Source organism: Nomascus leucogenys, chromosome 6 (genome assembly GCF_006542625.1).
Source record: "Nomascus leucogenys isolate Asia chromosome 6, Asia_NLE_v1, whole genome shotgun sequence".
Taxonomy (NCBI): domain Eukaryota; kingdom Metazoa; phylum Chordata; class Mammalia; order Primates; family Hylobatidae; genus Nomascus; species Nomascus leucogenys.
In genome coordinates this window covers 66,506,964-66,528,063 of record NC_044386.1, presented here as the reverse complement: position 1 = coordinate 66,528,063, position 21,100 = coordinate 66,506,964, and the positions used below count along the sequence as shown (strand labels likewise).

At 37.1% G+C, this 21,100-nt stretch overlaps 1 protein-coding gene across 2 annotated transcripts in view; it reads right to left on the bottom strand.

Moving 5' to 3' along the window:
* The window catches only part of AQR (aquarius intron-binding spliceosomal factor), a 118,603-nt gene that overhangs the window by 47,319 nt on the left and 50,184 nt on the right, over window positions 1–21,100 (bottom strand). For both annotated transcript variants that reach the window (XR_004030480.1, XM_003272795.4), the window contains exons 15-20: window positions 20,308–20,428; window positions 17,081–17,222; window positions 12,178–12,356; window positions 8,510–8,677; window positions 5,984–6,153; window positions 2,284–2,525 (exon numbers count right to left, since the gene is read on the bottom strand). Coding sequence is in view for 1 of the 2 variants with exons in the window: in XM_003272795.4 (XP_003272843.2) it covers window positions 2,284–2,525; window positions 5,984–6,153; window positions 8,510–8,677; window positions 12,178–12,356; window positions 17,081–17,222; window positions 20,308–20,428 (1,022 nt within the window). In the remaining variant the exon portion in view is untranslated. The remainder of the gene's footprint in view (window positions 1–2,283; window positions 2,526–5,983; window positions 6,154–8,509; window positions 8,678–12,177; window positions 12,357–17,080; window positions 17,223–20,307; window positions 20,429–21,100) is intronic.

Below are 21,100 nucleotides of genomic sequence, written 5' to 3'. Positions count from 1 at the left end.
CAAAGAATGCTAAGAGCCAATGAGGCTAAGTGGTCAGCACTTATTTTGGTAAGAAATAGGAGCAATCAGCTTTTAGCTAGGCAGTGAATAGCTCTAGCAGTAAACCATGTAATGGATTCTAGTGAGGTGAGATAGGGAGGAAAGATTTTGCTGCCATAAAGACTGCTGAGGGCCTAAAGAGGGAGCGGTACAAATGGCACATGAAAAAACTATCCTCAGCCGGGAGCGTTGGCTCACGCCTGTTATCCCAGCACTTTGGGAGGCGGAGGCGGGTGGATCACGAGGTCAGGAGATCGAGACCATCCCGGCTAACACGGTGAAACCCCGTCTCTACTAAAAATACAAAAAATTAGCCGGGCGTCGTGGCGGGCACCTGTAGTCCCGACTACTCAGGAGGCTGAGGCAGGAGTATGGCGTGAAGCCGGGAGACGGAGCTTGCAGTGAGCCAAGATGGCGCCACTGCACTCCAGCCTGGGCGACAGAGCGAGACACCGTCTCGAAAAAAATAAATAAATAAAATAAAAAAGAAAACACTATCCTTGGCCGGGCGTGGTGGCTCACGCCTGTAATCCCAGCACTTTGGGAGGTCGAGGTGAGTGGATCACAAGGTCAGGAGATCGAGACCATCCTGGCTAACACGGTGAAACCCCATCTCTACTAAAAATACAAAAAAAAAATTTGCCGGGCGCGGTGGCAGGCGCCTGCAGTCCCAGCTACTCGGGAGGCTGAGGCAGGAGAATGGCGTGAACCCGGGAGGCGGAGCTTGCAGTGAACAGAGACCGCATGCCACTGCTCTCCAGACTGGGTGACAGAGCGAGACTCTGTCTCAATAAAAAAAAAAAAACTATCCTCAAGGCAGAATCTCTGAGATATAGCAGGAGTTTTATGGGAGTAAAAAGATTGAAAAATAATGCTGAGATTTCAAGATGGAGGAGTAGAAAAATGTCTTTGCCATAAATAGGATTAGGAAAGTATGGAGGAAGACTAGGTTTGGGTGTATAAAGGATATGTATATTTAAAATGAAGAATTAATTATTATTATTATTTTGGGATAGAGTCTTGCTCTGTCACCCAGGCTAGAGTGCAGTGGTGTGATCATAGCTCACTGCAGCCTCACACTCCTGGGTTCACGTGATCCTCCCACCTCAGCTTCCTGAATAGCTGGGACTGTAGGCACACATCAAATCTTGCTTTTTTTTTTTTTTTTTTTTTTTTTTAATAGAGATGAGGTCTCAGTTGCCCAGGGTGGTTTGGAATTCCTGGCCTCAAGCAATCCTCCCAACTTCGCCTCCCAAAGTGTTGGGATTACAGGCATAAGCCACCACACCTGGCCTATTATTTATATATATATATGTACAGTTGAAAGCTGTGTGTTTTCTGATTTCTAGCTAAGAAAGTAATCTGTGGGCCACCACCCACAGGTATACTCAGTGCCTTACCACTAATCCATATGAAGGAATTCAGGGAATAACAACCAATTATTTCAGGTACTTTGTTCTGTTTTCACTTAAATTTTAAGACCAGACCTAATTTAAGATTAAATATGACTATTGTATTTATTTTATTTATTTAGAGATGAGGTCTTCCTCTGTCACCCAGGCTGCAGTACACTGGCACAACCATAGCTTACTGCAGCCTTAAACTCCTGGGTTCAAGCAATCCTCCTGCCTCAGCCTCCTGAGTTCCTGAAATTACAGGTGTGCGCCACCATGCCCAGCTACTTTTTTGAATTTTTTTAGAGATGGGGTCTCGCTGTGTTGCCCAGGTTGGTTTTGAATTCCTGGCCTCAAGCAGTCCTCCCGCCTTAGCCTCTGAAGTCACTGGGATTACATGCATGAGCCATTGTGCCCAGCTATATTGTGAACATTTCAAATTTGTGAAAGCACACGAAGTTAAAAGAAAAAAAGATTTTTTTCCTAAAAACAAAGTTCAACATCACACAGCTGTATTAGTTGAGAAACATACCAGACTATGCATAACTGCAAAGACATATTTTAGTTAAATGCTATAAATATATTTATATAGTTCTTTTCAGACAATAAGTATTTACTGATCCCTTATTAGGTATTAGACTACTTTTATTGTGGTCTTAAAACAGCTTCTGCACTAAGAAATAGATTCAAATATAATAAAGTTATCCCAGTGATTGTATGGTGAAGGTAGGGACTGCTAAAACAAAATCCAAATATAGTACTCAAAACTCACTTTAGCTAACAATCCTGATGGCGTAATGCACATTGACTACAGAATGCTGGAGAGGAGCGTACCCAGTTCTGACTTTACCTGAAAGGGGGTATTTGTAGAGCAGGGTCTTCTACAGTTACTTTAACATTATGACCAGGAAAGCTGGCTTTTAAATGCTCAATGGAGAGAAATGTATCATTGAAATCAAGAGTAGCAATCTGATTGGGCATTTTCGAATAATGTGCGCTACTTGGGTCCCCATAACCTAAAATGATATCATGCAGCCAGTCAGGTACCACACAATCAGTATTCATCAGGTTCCGAATAGTCTCCAGCACAGCCTGTCAGTAAAGGGACAGAAAAAGATTGTGTCAGTAAGACATCTCAAACATTTGCACTTACTGGAATGCAGAGCTGGCTGCACTAATCCAGAATTCCCGAGTGTTTCAGAGCAAGAAGCTATTTTCCGCTGGCTGACAGGTGCTTGGCTAGACTGAATCAACAGCTATATTTTCAGCTGATACCACACACTGAGTTAAACAAAAGACCAAACTTAGCAAGAACAGTTTATCCATTAAGAGTTCACTTAGACAGAATGACATAAATAAATTTACCATTTGACTCCTATTGAGTAGGATGAAAACCAGACTCAGGTCAACACAGCAGTAAGAAAACAATATAGAACAAACCCTTGAAGAAAATACTTCCTCTCAGAAACTCCTGGAATTTTTCCCTCTTTATATTCAATAGTTCTTTAATGCTAAAATCACGCACAACCAGAAGCACATTAATGTATGCTTCAATTGTGATGAAACGTCACAATTTAGAAATATTAAAATTAGCACTGTGAGAAGAAATAAAAAATAAAGTGAACAAAATGATAAAAATAAAGGAAATATCAAATAAAATTTCAGAAGGAAAGAATCAGGACCACAACAAAAGGTCATTATAGTAGTTAGCATATATACTGTCAAAAGTAATTACAAAAAGCCAAGCGAAATTCTTAGACTTCCCAAAAATCATTTCAACAAAGTGATCTATCTCACATATAGAAATTTGGAGACTAGGCTATTAATTTCAAAGAATAAAATAACCAAACTGACAATTTTTAAATCATAACTGTTATACAACTTTTGAAAATGATAAGATAGTATATGTTAATCACACCCTTAATCACGTTGCCTTGCTTTATGTTCTTATACTTATCAGTACCTGAAATTCTCTTGTTCAGGTACTTGGTTATTTGTTTTATCCCTACTATCCCTACTATCATTTGTTTAATCCCTACTAATTCCCACAAGAGTAGGGATAAAGAACAGTTTAAATATGGAACGGGTGAATGAATGAATACCCAAATGAGTATATTCACGTAACAATGATGAATAAGATCAGGGCTCTGCCCTCTAAGGAAATTACAGTTTTAGTAGCAAGACAAAATATGTCCTTAACTGTAACACAAAGCAGCAGAATGTGGTAAATAGTAAAGAATGTTACAAAATACAGTGGGAACAAAGTTCACAGTAAATGAGAGAGATGGATGCAGGGGACACTTAACATTAGGAAAGGTTTCATGGAGGAAAGTGGCATTTTTATTGAACTCAAGTAAAAGATTTGTGAAGGAGCTTTGATTTATTTCATCATGAATAGAAAGTCAAAGAAATGTTCTGAGAAGGAGAGTAAAATGATCAGTGTCACACATTAGGAGGAAACATTTGAAAAACAGGTGACTGGCTATGAGGAGACTCAAGGGTAGACAAAGAGGAGGCTATTATAACTGTCTAGGCAAAAAATAAAGTATCCAGATTAGGACAGGTTGTACAAACTGGAAAAGAGAAAAGGCAATAAATGAGAGATGCTACACAGGTACATAATGAAACACCAAAGACACCAAAAGAGTATTCTTTTTTTCCTAAACATAGGCAAGTTAATCATTCCCCCTCTTTCTTGGATCAGAAACTAAATGCCTCCTTTGAACTTTCAGGACACTTTTATCTACAGCCTTTTTATGGCTTTTGGTACCTTCTAACTGTTCATGGTAGGCATCTGTCTATATTTCTAGCTTCTCTAAAAGTATAAGTTGTGTCTGATTCATCTTCATAAGCTTCATCTTAGTACAATATCAGACTTACAGTAGGCATTAGTCAAACAAATGAATATAAGAAAACAATGTTTTAGTTTTCAGTGAAGTAACTGAGATTTATTTACTGAAAACTGACCAACTGTGACAGTCATAGGTACTATAAAACTTGGAAACTTTTAGATTTCTCCACCCTTCGTTCACTCAGTAAATGTTTATTAAGAACATACTATATAACAGGCACAGTTCTAGGTGCTAAGGATACGCTGGCAGACAAAACAAAGACCCTACCCTCATAGACTTGCTTGCTTCACTGCTTTCTAATGAAGAATTCAGATACAAAACAAATGTATAATTATCAGTTATGATAAAGGCTCTGAGGAAAAATAAAGGTAATAGGGTAGAGAATGATGAGAAGGGAAGATGCTACTTTAGGTAAGGTTGCCACGGAAGGCTTCTCTTAGGAGGTGACATTGAAAAAGAGTTGCCCATGTCAGGTGAGGAAATGAACTATGTAAATACCTGGGGATAATTACCTTAGTAAAAGGAACACCATGGGAAAAGTCTTGGATTATTTTAAAAAACAGCAAAAAGGGCAGTGTGACTGACATGGAGTGAATAAGAAAAAAGTGTTAGAAAATGATGTTGGAGAGGTAGCCAGAAGACAGATAATGAGAGGGCCTTTTGGATTATGGTAGGAACTTTCTAATGTGATGGGAAACCATTAAAGAATGTTAAGTGGGGGTATCAAGGTATACTTCCCATTGTAAAAGGATTATTCAGCCATTATGTGGATATGCGTAAGGGGAGGAATAGACAAGAAAGGAGGCAGGGATGTGAGAGATAAAGGCGTCTTGGACGTGGCATCAGCAGAGGTGATGAGCTAATCAGACTTACTGATATTACAGGTAGAATATGAGACAAAGAGAAATCAAGGATATCTCCATTTGTGTTCAATGACAGGGAGAGATGAACAACTTCTGCTGTTCAAAAGATTTTCTTTTCTTCAATCACAACAACAGGGTTACATAAAAGTAATAAAGTGATAGGAATGTCTAAGAAGTACTGCATTTTGGGAAAAAGAGAAAAGAAAGGCACTCTTTCTGCAAAAGCTACATATTATCAAATGCTAGAATTGTTCAATGTTTAAGTTTTATAATATGTTTCAAATAATGGTTTTTAAAAACTATCCTTTACTAAAACTCTTCTCCCCACAAAGTTATTCTAAAAGTAAAACTTTGAGCCACCAAACCTCCCTTTCCTACTAATGAGTAAAAATATATTATATCATACAGTAATTCAGAGACTTGAGGTTCCATATCTGTATTCTGAAAGTGACCTGGAAGTATACCTACTTTTGATTCAAAAAAGAAGCCCCAGTAAACAAGTAAGCAAGTCTTCTTCACTTCATAATAGGGCATTAACTGAGTACCTAATATACAAAAAGCAAAAAAGGAGGTGGACCTTTAGAATAACACTTGGATTCATCTATATTTTAAGCTTTAAACTCCTCAAAAGACAAAATAGATTTAACAAATCAATTTCTTTAAATTTTTATATTTCATCAATGTTAAAAGTTTAAGAGGATTGCTTACAGTAAAAATAAAAGCAGTCATTATTTTTTCTTAACAAATCTTCCTCTAACCAAATATCTTTGTATTTATGTCATAAAAGTTACTTAAATTATGACATAGTACTTTTAGTTACATACCCCCAAATTACCTTAAAGTTATTTTCCTTTGGTTTTCTCCTCATTATTATATTAAAAGTTTCATAGACATCCTCTGCTCCATTTTGTATAGTATTGGTCATATCTTGTTGATACTGGTTTGGATCCAAAAACACTCTAAATGTCCTTGATTCTCCTCTAAGATTGGGTCTGGGTTCAGGTCCTGGACAATTTGAAAAAGTTTGTTAAATAAAATATATGTTTTTCAAATATCAAAGTAAGTTAACAGTATTTCTTTTCTAGAAATGGTGAGTAAATGGTTCAGGCTTAACTCCAACCATTCTTCCCAAACTAGAATGCCCTCCACTCACCCACTTCAAATTCTAAGACGCTGAAAGTATTTTCTTCTTTCTCTAAATTCTTACTATTTCCTTCCATAACAGTCATGTAATATTTACGATGCAATGCCATGACTTGCAATAATGTGTACACACACTCAACTAAAACAGGAGCACTTAGAAGTCAAAGAACTTATCTTTACTTTTGTCACTCATAGCTCCCACTGCTGCCTTACATATAGTAAGTACTCAATAAATATTTTCTAATTAAATATATGTATTTTAGAATTTAAGGCATAGTTTTCTATTCCTTAATTTGACAGAGTTTCATCACTTTTCTCACCCTTCCACATTCCATACCTAGTATAACCAGCACGAAAAGAAATTTTGCATACACAGAAATGTAGGATACTAATGGTTGAAAGCCCAGCGCCTTTTCTTTCCTTTCTGACATATCTCCTCTTTTTTGGGGGGGGTGGGAGGGAGGGGGGTCTTAGACCTCCAACTTTGGTTCCATTATGTGGCCTTATGCTTATTCCATCCATTTTCCATTCCCTTCTCCTATTTCCTCTTATTCTAGAGATAAATAACTTAATCATCAGCAGTTTAGCAATGATATAATCTCTAAACCACAGATGGCAGAAACTCACTGAAGTTTCAAAAGAAGTTTAACAACCAAATTGTAAAATAAGCACTAGACATGTATGCAGTTGTAATTTAATAATAAGTATTATAAATGAAGTCAGGACAACAGAAGGAAGAATTTCAAAGGGATAATAAGTGATACACACAAGAAATCAAATAACTAATTTTGTAAAGCAGTGTTTTTAAATGCAGTAAAGTTGGCATCTTATGCAGGATAATTCCTTCTTTTAGTTCTGTTCAGATGTTTAGCATCCTTGGCTCACAGTTACCTAATGCCAAGAGCCTGCCATTTCCCTCACCTCTATCCTGGTCATTTTTTTTTTTTTTTTTTTTGAGACGGAGTCTCGATCTGTCGCCCAGGCTGGAGTGCAGTGGCGCGATCTCGGCTCATTGCAAGCTCCACCTCCCGGGCTCATGCCATTCTCCTGCCTCAGCCTCCTGAGTAGCTGGGACTGCAGGCGCCCACCACAATGCCCGGCTAATTTTCTGTATTTTTAGTAGAGACGGGGTTTCACTGTGTTAGCCAGGATGGTCTCCATCGCCCGACCTCGTGATCCGCCTGCCTCGGCCTCCCAAAGTGCTGGGATTACAGGCATGAGCCACCGCGCCCGGCCTTATCCCAGTCATTTGAAAACCTAAATATCACTATGCATTTCCAAACGCAGGACAGTATTGTTCCGAATTAAGAACCACCACTACAATGAATTAAAATAGTCAAATTTAAGAAGAAAAAATATATCATTGGACACAAAAAACCTTGGACAACTGTAAGAAATATTTAGAGTGTTTCTAAAAAAAAAACAATATTGTAAAGTATTATATATTTTAAAAAGCTATGAATAAAGATGATTTCAAAAGATCCTGTCCCAGAATTCGAGACCAGCCTGGCCAACATGGTGAAACCCTGTCTCTACTAAAAATACAAAAATTAGCCAGGCACGGTGGCAGGCACCTGTATTCCCAGCTACTGGGGTGGCTGAGGCAGAATTGCTTGAACTTGGGAGGCAGAGGGTGCAGTGAGCCGAGGTCGCGCCACTGCACTCCAGCCTGGTTGACAGAGCAAAACTCCGTCTCGGGGGGATAAAAAGAAAAAGATCCTGTCCTTTCCAATATCTAACATAGAAGTTTTGAAACTGGCTGGGTATGGTGGTGGCTCATGTTTGTAATCCCAGCACTTCCGGAGGCTGAGGCAAGTGGACTGCTTGATCTCAGGAGTTTGAGACCAGCCTGGGCAACGTGGGGAAACCCCATCTCTACCAAAAACTACAAAAATTAACTGGGCATGGTCACATGTGCCTATGGTCCCAGCTACTAGCAGGGCTGAGGCTGGAGAATCGCATGAACCCAGGAGGCAGAGGTTGCAATGAGCCGAGATTGCGCCACTGAACTCCAGCCTGTGTGACACAGTGAGAAACCACGTTACCTATATCTAAAACTGCATGGTAGGTACCCTACACATATTTGATACAAAATCCTTTGTGTCAATTTAGTAGGTAAAACAACTAAAAAATATTACCTAAGAAGCAAAAAAGGAAAAAAGGCAAAGAAATTTATCATTCTACACACATACTCTTTCCAAAATATAGGTCACCATACCATCTTCAATGACACGTCCTTTATCATCCAGCATGCCCTGAATTTCACAGCCTCTGACATAAACCAGGCCAACCTGCTCAATAAAAGGTCTCCTCCGGTCAAACTTAGTGCCATAAGGTTTTGTGGGACGTACAGTAATTAAAAAGCATACATCATGCTTACGAAGACCTGGTAAGATATAAAGACATTTTCATTTATTAGAATTTCATTGTTTTCAGTCTTTTGTAGGCAAATTCTTATTTGCCTCTCTACCACTTATCTTTGGTAGAGAGATACTATGAGTGACCAATGATTATTATCGCATTGTAACACAATTATGGGCTTCTCTATAATCTTTAATACTCAATATTTCATAGCATTAATTGAAATGAAAACCTCTTTATATTAAAATTAGAAACATTCATGCCATGAATCTATTACTGAATAAGTCCTCCAAGTCATGCTACAGCTCCAAAATTGGATGTTCGTCATCATTCTTATTTTTAACATTCTTAATAAGTAACCAAAAATATGGCTGGCATATAATCCATCTATAGCATATTTAGCAGGTTTTTAATATCAGTTTAAACTATCTATCAGTGTCATTCCAAAGACAGCCTAATTGTATTTCACTAAAACAGGTCAACTCAAGAATAATTCATCAAGGCAAAAAAGTATTGTTTACAGATATGATCTTGAGAAAGATGGCTGAATATATACAGTTTCAGTTGGCAAATCGCGAACATTTTTCTAAGTGAATGTCAAGAAATAGGAGACTTGTGCCAAAGTCCACAGCTTCTTGGTCACTAGACCCAATAATGAACTCAAATGGCTTCCCAGCTCTATTAAAAGTAGAGAAACTGGAAGACAAGGATTATAAAATTAGACCTCACAGCATGTAATGCTACACCACTTAATCTTCATTCCATTTCTGATGTTTTTGTTAGCCATTATATGACATAAATGTAAATGTAAACAGTCTGCTTGCTCATAACCTTGTTAACAACAAACACAATGAAATCAAATCAATGATGTGGGTATATGGCTAATAGTATTGAAAATATTTTGGTTTGTTTTAATTGGGTGACTGGTTAGAGTATGGGTAAAGGTAGAAATAGTAACTCTATTCATAATACTGACTTGATTATTTCCCAATAAATTCTATGCAAAGCAGCAAGACAAGTAATGAGAATGAATGGGAACCGTTCTACTCTCTGAGTTGTACTAACTGTGTGACGTCTGATCTGCACAGCGCATTAAAACTTCTAAGTCTTAAAGCCAAAGAAGCGGTCCTAAGAAGTCATTTATCCTCTCCTAAGATATGAGTTACTTTTTGGCATCACTGAGGGATGACCTCTTGTTCCTTCCTAAAACAAACCACTTTGCTCTGGGACATCTTAGATCCACATTTTTTTAAATCCCATATTTCAATGAGCTCAACTGTCTCTCTCCTTGCAACCATTTGTATCCACCCTATCCTGGCTGTGCTTTCTGGAGCAAATCTGGCATTCCATTTCATGAATTTTGTTTCCTTAGCTTTAAATGAGAATATTGAAGAAGATAAGGGCTTGAGGTTCACACCTTTTCAAAGGGACAAAAGGAATGTTTTATGGTATTTAGTTTAATAATCTTTAAAATTTACTTTTATAAAACAATATTCGGCTGGGCACGGTGGCTCACACCTGTAATCCCAGCACTTTGGGAGGCTGAGGCGGGTGGATCACAAGACCAGCCTGGCCAAGATGGTGAAACCCCGTCACTACTAAAAATACAAAAAATTAGCTGGGCTTGGTGGCGGGTGCCTGTAATCCCAGCTATTCGGGAGGCTGAGGCAGAGAACTGTTTGAAGCCAGGAGGTGGAGGTTGCAGTGAGCTGAGATTGTGCCACTGCACTCCAGCCTGGGCGACAGAGTGAGACTCCATCTAAAAAAAAAAAAAAAAAAAATATATATATATATATATAAAATTGTTTACAGAATCTCTCCTTTTTGCTCCCATTTTCTATTTGGCTACCCTATCTGTGATCAATATAGGGGCTGGTTTTTGGCCCAGGCCTCCCAGAAAACACTTTTCTCTCCATCATACCCCAGATTATCACTCATCCCACAATACCCTATTGTGCCCTATCTTGCCCATCAAAATGTACCCATTCCAGTTCTCATTCTACTGGAATGGGAGGCCGATGTTTAAAAGAAAAAAAGACTGTCTCATGTCCTTCCGAAAGCAGTCAGTAATGTGGGAAGTGGCCTGTTTTTAAACATCCTTTTGTTTTCCTTAACACCAAAATGCAGACCTCTCATCTATAAATTCCTACAGAGTCCTTTAAAATAAACAAAATTCCAACCATTTACTACTTCTAGGAGTACTCAGTAAGTTATCTCAGCTTATTACCCACAGTGTTTAATAGCTCCTTAAGCTTCAAAGAATAATAAATATGAGACCTTCTCCAGCAACTTAATGGCTTTCTCGAGGTTCAACAATAATAAAGCTGCACATTATTCTAGATGAGTAATATACCAGGATGGAACTCTTTTGAAGGATACAAGGTTATAAAACAATCTGTCACAAACTATACCCACTACAGTAGGCATTTGTTAAACATGTGGCTAGCTTTGTTGCTGGATTCCTTCAGAGTTCTTTGATAATGATATAGTTCCCATGATTATAAACAGCTACACTGGTAGTAATAATTTCTGAAAATAGATCCATTAAGGGACTATCCCTTTCCTTCTGGCATGCCAAGAAGGTAAAAGGAGGTAAAACCTACTGACTACTGTTTCTCAAAACAGGGCATCAAGTTAAGACCTCTCACAGGACAGCTGGGAGAAAAATATAAAACTGCCTATTAGAAATCAGTTCATATGTCACTTCTGGCAGAAGTCTTATTGATGTTTTAACTCTATTGGAGTCTTATTGATGTTTTAACTCTATTGGACTTAGTAATTTTGAACATATCTGCCTCCAAAACAAATTAATTTTGACATGGAACTCTAATCCTTAAACTCTTGCCTAGCAAAAAATAGGAGGAATAACTCCTTTAATTTCTTTGCAATTATTATATATCCTTGACTACATTTGATTTCACTGACTCTTTATCCTTTCTGCCTTAGGTGCAAATAAACTATTATTTATTTCTGAATTGTTTCACTATAGCCCTGCCCACCCCCACATATTCTTTTTAAGCTTGCCTAATTTTTATTTTCCACAAAGTGTATGCATTTCTATTTTTTTCACCTTAGCTACTTTTATCTTTTGAAAAATACCAATTTTCCTTACTGCTCTGCATGTTTGCATGTTATGTGTGGGCTTTCTCCCTGCTCTTTGGTGAACACTGATATTTTTATTCTTTTATATTGATCCCACAAATCCATAAATATTATTTTGCTAAATTTAAGATTTAAAATGCTCTCCTCTAGGCTTTGCAAACTTCAGTTTTCAAAACTTTCATATGTATGCAATTTTATATTTTTTATTAAAATATTAAGATACGTAAATATTCTTGTATGATCCCTGGTATTTTTAAAACTAATAATTAGACAAAAAGTTGCTATTCTTTAAATCAAATTTCAAGGATAAAGCTTAATAAAAGCTTAAAAGGATAACATTTAGTAAAAGTACTTTGTTAATGCTCTAAGTGAAAGTTCATAACAAGGCAAAAGGTAATGTCACTTTTTGAAATACAAACTTACCTTCCCATTCATCTTTGATGTGATCTCTGACATTCAGATTTATGGTAACATCTGCACGAACTCGGGTTGGCCAGTTTTCACCTATGTTGGGTTTGGCCACTTCCACAACAGTGAAAGCCACAATGGGCTGGGCCATTCGCGCCCAACCACCAAACACTACACCGCCATATTCAGATTGCCTGAAACCAAAGAAATGGATGATTACTCAAACAAAAAATAATTTATCCCCAACTTTTAGACAAGTTAAAACTAGTAAGTAGGAATACTGTTCAGCTAGTATTTAAGTCCTAATATTAGTAACCCTTATTTCTTAACTAAAAAAAAAAAAAAAACCTTTAACTCTCAAAGTATACAAAGTATGTATGATAGCATGAAACAGGGATATGATAGCATGAAACAGGGATATGATAGCATGAAACAGGCAAACATGGTCCAGAAAAGAAACAGAAGTAGAGGAATGTCTCCTCCTGAACCTAAGAAAAAAGCTAACCCTATGTACATAAGAGCATTCTGGGGCTGAGCCATTTTATCAAAGAAATAAATAATCCAGCACAGTTAGTTTTATTTCAGCTTTATTGAGGTACACTTGACAAATAAAAATTGTATATTGTTAAGGAATACAATGTGATATTTTAAACTATGTATACACTGTGATATCATTACCAACAGTTATCATTTTTTGTGTGTGTGGTAAGAATACTTAAGATCTATCCTGGCAAGTTTCAAGTACATAAAACATTAATTATAGTCACTATGCTTTACATTAGATCTCCAAACTTATGTATCTTGTAACTGAAAGTTTAGATCCTTTGACCAATATGACCTCATTTCCCCCACCCACAATCTGATAACTGCCCTTCTACTGCTTCTATGAATTTGCCTTTCTTAGATTCCATATGTAAAGTGAGATCATCGGTTTTTGTCTATCTGTATCTGGCTTAATACATTTAGCATAATGTACTCTGGGTTTCTCCATGTTGTCAAAAAAAGGATTTCCTTCTTTTTAAAAGGTGAATCATATCCCACTGTGTTTTTATATATGTACACACACACCACATTTTCACATTTTCTTTATTCATTCAGCCCTTAAGTTGTTTCCACATCTTGGTTATTGTGAATAATGCTGCAATGAACACAAGAGTGCAGACATCTCTTTGGGATAGTGATTTTATTTCCTTTGGATAAACATTCAGAAGTGGGTTTTCTGGATCATATGATAGCTCTGTTTTTTAATTTTTTGAGGAACCTCCATACTGCTTTCCATAATGGCTGTACTAATTGACATTCCCACCAATACTGTATAAGAGTTCCCTTTTCTCCACATCTTTGCAAACACTTGTTATCTTTTGACTTTTGATAACAGCCATTCTAACAGGCGTGAGGTTTGAATATCTCATTGTGGTTTTGATATGCATTCCCTTGATGATTAGTGATGTTGAACACCTTTTCATCTATCTGTCTTTTGTATGTCTTCTTACAAAAAATAGTATTGAAGTCCTTCACCCATTTTTTATTGGGTTATTTGGTCTTCTGCTATTGAGTAATATGAGTTCCTTACATATTTTGGATATCAACTTCTAATCAGATACATGGTTTGCAAATATTTTCTTCCATTCTGTAAGGCTGCCTTTTCATTTTGTTGACTGTTTCCTTTGCTGTGCAGAAACTTTTCAGTTTGATGTGATCCCCACTTACTTTATTTTGCTTTTGTTCCCTGTGCTTTTGGTATCACCCAAAAATCATTGCCAAGATCGATGTTATGGAGCTTTTCCCCTAAGTTTTCTTCTCGGAATTTCATGTGTTCAGGTCTTATGTTAAAATCTTCAATCTATCTTCAGTTAACTTTTGTGTGTCATGTAATATAGGGATCCTATTTAATTTTTTTACAAGTAGATATCCAGCTTTCCCAAGACCATTTTCCCTTCCCCATTGTATACTCTTGGCACATATATCAAAGATTAAGTGATTGTACAAGTGTGGGTTTACTTCTGGGCTTTCTGTTCTCTTTTGTTGGTCTATGTGTTTTTATGCCAGTACCATACTGTTTTGACCACAGTAGCTTTGTAATATAATTTGAAATCAGGAAGTATGATGTCTCCAGCTTTGTTCTTCTTGATCAAGATTGCTTTAGCTATTCAGGGTCTCTTCATGTTACAAATTGGCAGCTTTTTATTTCAGCTTGGAGAACTTCCCTTAGCATTTATTGTAAGGCAGTCTAGTGGTGATAAACTCTCTCAGTTTTTGTTCTCTTCTGTTTTTCTGTCTTTATTTCTCTTTCATTTCTGAAGGACCTCTTTACTTAGTTTTATTTTATATTGTTATCCTTTTATCTTCTTCCTAAAGACCATTTCAATTGTTAATATTTTATTTTCTATATTTTAAGTATTTCTATAAGCTGTTTCAAATACATTTTAGGACAAGCTATAATTTCAAAAAAATTAAAAACAAGCAAACAAATAATATCTATGCAAAAACCTCCTTTAGAGCATATTTGAATCATTTAAAAGATGTTGCTATGGATTGGAAGGAAAAAAAAAACAAGCTAGTTGTAATAACCAGAACCACTAACATCCCAATGCCCATTCTTTCTTCTTATGTCAGTCTAACTAGTCTTTAGTTTTTATATTAAAAAGTTGTATTTGGGAAATATGTAACATAAAAACGGAAGCAACACTCCAAAGTCAGGAAGTACTGCAGAATACGACATATCTACAAAGATAAACTGCCTCCAACGTAAAGACTTTATGTCACAACAAAAAATTGTAGAACTTCATAACATCAAAAAGAGAAACTAATTAAAAACAAAGTTCTGCAATCAATGGCTTGGTTAGTATTGGGACAATGTCTAAAAGGAATCACTTAGTGGCTAAACCCTTGTGAAACAACTTCCTATCACCTCCTCCATTTTTTACAGCTTTAATGCAGTATAATTTACATACCATAACATTTATCCACTATAAATATACAAGTCCATAGTTCTCGGTAAATTTACAGAGTTGTGCATCCATCACCACAAAATCCAGTTGTGGAACATTTCCATCATCTTTAAAAAGATCCCTCTTGTCCAGTTGCAGTCAATCCCTGTTACCAAATCCAAGCAACCGCTAATCTACTCCCCTTACCCCTTTCTCTTCTTATAAAATCTACTTGAAGCATTAAAAAGTATAGATTTCTGGCCCTTAAGCACGTCCTCTCTTACTGCTGGTTAGTGGGCTTCTGCACCCTGAAAACATAATCATTGGAACCATGTAATGAGTAAAAATACCTCTGTTAGTTTTCATCTTCAAGATATATGAAACAGAAAGAAGCCTGGCCCCGTTTTAGGTTTCAACATTTTTAATAATTTTCCATGATGGGCATTAAAAATGTAAATTTAGAAAAATCTCTTATTACAAATGTGAATGAATTAACTCCAAAAAGTGACATTTTCTTCCCCAGCCAGAAAATGGTATAATTAAAAAAAAATTTTTTTAATAAAGACCAAAAGAACTCAAAGTATTTTTGTTGCACTTGGCATTTAAGTAAAATATAAATGAATTCTATTTGTTGAACTACCAGTTAATAAATCCCTAGTTTGCAAAATGGCCAAAATTAGGCCCAGAATCTGAGCATATAAACTCAAGGTAACTGTAAATTGTAAAGAAGTTTTCTGATCAATCCCTCCCCCAGGGTGCAAACAATGGGCAACAATTTCAGCAAAGCTGTGGGCAGGAATGATCAGCCAGTGGGTATACAAATTTCAAAGTGTTTGCCTGCCTACTGACTCAACTGATTATTAAGTCAAAAATGCTTTGTGTTGTATTTTATAGTCTCACCCAGAATAACTTTTCACATAATAATTAAAAAATAGAACTCTCTATGAAATAAAACATGGAAGTGAAAAAATAGATCATAATCACAGTGTCTGTGGTAGCTCTCTATAATTAGTAAGCAGAAGCCTGGAAGACACCTGAATCAGTTCACATTCCAAAGCTGTTCAGCTTTTCACATAAAATGCAGTATAATCGTGTATGTTTACATGGTGTCCTATTATATAATGTAATAAAAATCCATCTCATAGTTATTTTACTCATTTATAATCACTTGTGATGTATAACTTACATCCATCAATTTCATACTTCGAATGAAATAGTGAATAAAGAGCATTTGCCTAAAGTCAGCCATATCTATAAAACCAAATTAACCTTACAAATTCTTGTAATGCAGAGCTGCTACAATTACCAGAATGAAAGACTTTTCTTAGCTAAAGGAATTCCAGACATGAGCTAGCAGGTGGGAAGTGGACTTTATGCAGAAGAATTCCTCAAATAACAAGACCAACTCAACTGGCCCTAAAAGTAAATCCTGGTGATTTAGTTTCTTCCACAGAATCTGTGGGTAGAGAGACAGAGAAGATTTTCTAATGTACCACCCCAGGCAATGTGCGGCAACAGCCCTAATCCTCTGTCCATTCCCCTAGAGAGGCTGCCTGAGAATACTGTGGCAACAGTGACAAGAGTAGCTGGATTAATGCAACACCCCTTTATCATAAGCTTCCTCCAGGACTTAAACTGTCCTGACCTAGTACGGGCCTGCTTGGCCAACCCCTAGCCTTCCAATCGGCCTTTACATAAGGTCTGACCTACTCCCTCTATATTTCCCCCTTCCCTTCTTGAGCATGATGACTTCTTCTTCCTTATCCCCAGTCTCCCATTCCCATTCCCAAGTACAGATATGTGGTTTATATTTTAGCACTTTTGATGTATGTTAATTCACATTTAAAAATGTCTCAAAGAGTATCTCCTATTTTAGAGGGCACTTTTGTGCCAGTATATTATTTCTAAATATACTTATAAGGTTTCTGACAGAAGTTTATCAGTCACTGTTTGCATCTCTTTGTTATAGGTGGAACCAATTTACTAACCATGGCTTCATTCTGCTGACACTATCTTCAATGTCCTGCCGAATTTCGTAAGTTGATTCTAAGCGGAAGAGGTTAAAGTTCCTTAGCAGGTAGTCATGAAGAGTCAAAAACTGCAAATTCAATTTCGGAAGAGCAAGACAACCTGAAAAGGAAAAGATCCATATTTGAATTATTCTTTCTTTCTTTTGCTTTTTTGTTTTTTTGCGATGGAGTCTCGCTCTCTTGCCCACACAATCTCGTCTCACTGCAACCTCCACCTCCCAGGTTCAAGCCATTCTCCTGCCTCAGCCTCCTGAATAGCTGGGATTACAGGCACCTGCCACCACGCCTGGCTAATTTTTTGTGTTTTTAGTAGAGACAGGGTTTCACTATGTTGGCCAGGCTGGTCTCGAACTCTTGACCTCGTGATCTGCCCACCTCGGCCTCCCAAAGTGCTGAGATTACAGGCGTGAGCCACTGCGCCCGGCCTGAATTATTCTTTTAATCAGACATTTGCTCTCTGTATTAAAAAACTGGCACCTCAAAACTATAAGAATCTAATGAATGCCTGAAATGCGGCATATCTGATAACAACTTATTTTTGTTTTCACACAGATGTTAAAACCAGATTAATAAATGTTGGCTATTAAGAATTAGGGGTGAGGCCAGGCACGGTGGCTCACGCCTGTAATCCCAGCACTTTGGGAAGCAGAGGCTGGTGGATCACCTGAGGTCAGGAGTTTGAGACAGCTTGGCCAACACAGTGAAACCCCATCTCTACTAAAAATACAAAATATTAGCTGGGTGTCATGGCGGGTGCCTGTAATCCCAGCTACTCAGGAGGCTGAGGCAGGAGAATCACTTGAACCCGGGAGGCAGAGGTTGCAGTAAGCCAAGATCATGTCCTTGCACTCCAGCCTGGGCAACAAGAGCGAAACTCTGTCTCAAATAAAAAAAAAAAAAAAGAGAGAATTGGGGTGAAGGATGAGTTTTATTAATACATGTAATCTGCATATGAGTGATCTGTATGTAAACAGTACTCCTTCAAAGTATTTAAAGATACTTGTACTAACAGTCTCAAGTAGTTTAAAACTTCTTCCCTTATCACCTAATTTATATTTGGCAAAATACTGAAGTGAATACTGTTACCATAAATTTAGCCCATGACAAAATTTAGCATGAACACCGAATTATTATGTTACATTGCATAAATCAATCTCCAATGATTATTATTGTGCTCTGAACTTGCCTTCTGGCTAAACTTTAAGGACAAGACATTGTTTGTATGTTATTCCAGACTCCCCCTTTTCATTATTCTCACTTAACACTATTTCTCTTAGACAGTAAGTGACCACTGAGCTGCAATATCAAAAAGGTTTTTAAAAATCCCAGAACACATTTTACTGACAAGTCATAGTTTCATCACTGTTGTCCATACTACCAAAAAAATAATAAACTTAAATACAACAAATATTGATGTACAAAAATTTAACATTATTTATATTAGTAAATTCTGACTTGTAATCTAACTCAATTTCTTTCAATAGCACATTTTTATTTAAAAAAATGACAATTAAAATGTCACCACCTTGCAACACTCACTGAATTAACAAATCTAGGTGTTAAGTATCAACAGCTACTAATAGCACAAAAAGAGAGACAAGTAGATAGTATGTGCCTCCTGATGAAAGAACACACCACCACCAAGAATCTTGCCAAGGATAACCTTGGCCCAATCAAGCCTCTGCACAAGGTGGTACTAATTTGCAAGAAAAATAAAGAACAGAGGCACATGCTGCAATATACCATGAATATTCAATCAGAAAAATCTATAGACTATGAGAACTCTACGATCAAACAACTCAAGTTCTTCAGCAGGAAAAAAAAAAAGAAAGAAAGAAAGAAAAAAAGGAATGTATAGAAGGTACCAGTAAAGTAAAAGACTTTTTTTAAATGAAACCTGTAACCACCTTGTCAGCTATCCCAGAATCCTCCCATGTGCCCTTTCCTGGTTACAGCTTCTTCCCTTTACCTGAAAGTAACTATTTTCTGACTTTTATAGCAATCACTATCTTGAATTTCTTTATAGTTTTATCATCCAGGTATGCATCCCTAGACATGAGAAAGCAACATATTAACCACTGTGAGAACATAAAAAGATATGAAGACTGCCTATGTTCTGAAATCTAGCACAATATTAGTGCACTGGGTCTATCGGAGTTGCGGCTCTAGGATATGTCTTAGAGTAACCATTTTAAGTAAATATACCAATACTTATACTTGTGATTTCTTTAAAATGGTCACATTTCTTCTACTAATGATGCCATTGTTCAAAAAATGTCCTGAAATTTCTTTTGAAATATACCTTCAAAGTTTATCTGAATGCACTTTTGCATATACTCAGTTGTGGCAAATTCTCATCCTCAGAGGATGAGTGTAAAGTGTTTAGATCCAAATCTGGGGAAATAAGTGAACAAACTAGGCAATACCATTTTGGATCAACACTAAGGGTTTACTATCAATAAATGATAATGTCTTTTTTTTGGTGATCATTACCTGGCTTTACATAGAATTCAAAAGAGCCCCTAAAAACAGCCTTTGAAAAACAAAAGCTCTATCAAACACAGCCTATCATAGTGACAAAATGAAAGCTCTACTTCATGCATTATCAGGTCTCCTTGAAAACAGTCTTATGGTCAGGTGCAGTGGTTCACACCTGTAATCCCAGCACTTTGGGAGGCTGAGGTGGGCAGATCGCTTGAGCTCAGGAGTTCGAGACCAGCCTGAGCAACATGGTGAGACCCTGTCTCTACTAAAAAAAAAAAAAAAAAAAAAAAAGCTGGGTGTGGTGGTGCATGCCTGTGGTCCCAGGTACTCAGGAGGCTGAAGTGGGAGGATTACTTGAGCCCAGGGACAGAGGCTGCAGTGAGCTGAGACTGCACCACTGCACTCCAGCCTGGGTGACAGAGCAAGACCCTGTCTCACACTAACAAACAAAAAAACCAAAACAGTCTTAGGGTTTTATGGTCATATTTTTTACAGTGTATAGTTAAATTTAATAAAAACCCTTAGTGCTAAAGCATTCAAAATACTCAATCTTTTCTAGCTTCCAAAGTTAACTTCTGGGCACCAGGAAATTATCCTAAGATACAGAGTAGACTGAAATACACTGTCCATAATTGCCAATTATGTATGATAAATCTGAAATTGTTTCATTGTACAGCTGAATCCGTATTTCTTTACCATACCTTCTCCAGAATAGTACTCAGTTGGGACAATATTTTCATCCCATATAATCTTCTCAGTTGGATACAAAGGCATCTGGTTCAACTGCTGAATCTGAGAAATTCGACGTTCATGACGAGATACCTAAAAGAAAGGAAACAAGTTCATGCAGAAGGTTAGAAGCATCTTTTTTCAATCAAAATAATTTATGGAAGAAGTTTCATGCCTATCAGTTATTGTAGCAGTTCAACAAGAGATTTTTTTTCTTTTCCTATTTTCTCCATAGATCAAAGATGAGAAACGAACCAATGGTGATGGTCTTTGGAATCGGACAGACCTGAGTTCAAATCCCAGCTCCTCTACTTATGAGTACTGTAAAAGCTGGGCACGTTACTTTAACCTTCCTAACCTTAGTTTCCTTTTCACTAAAACAGATAAAGTGCCACACATCTCAAGTTTCCAATGAAATATTATGAAATAGTGTCAAAGTCCCTGGCACATGCCAAGGGTTTAAAAACCATGACACTTAGCATTAATCAATGTAGGAAAAAATAGGAGCTCTAGGTTTTGGACTATAGTTTTCATTCTTATACTAACAAGCTATACCATCTGGGAAGGTTTATTAATCTATCATCCTAGGCTTCTCACTCTATGTTCCTTTCCATGATGACCTCTGTGTACCCTTAATGTTAATAATCTATCTCAAACATGAAAATAAGTGTTACACCGGGTACAGTGGCTCATGCCTTTAATCCCAGCACTTTGGGAGGCTGAAGCGGGTGGATCACCTGAGGTGAGGAGTTCAAGACTAGCCTG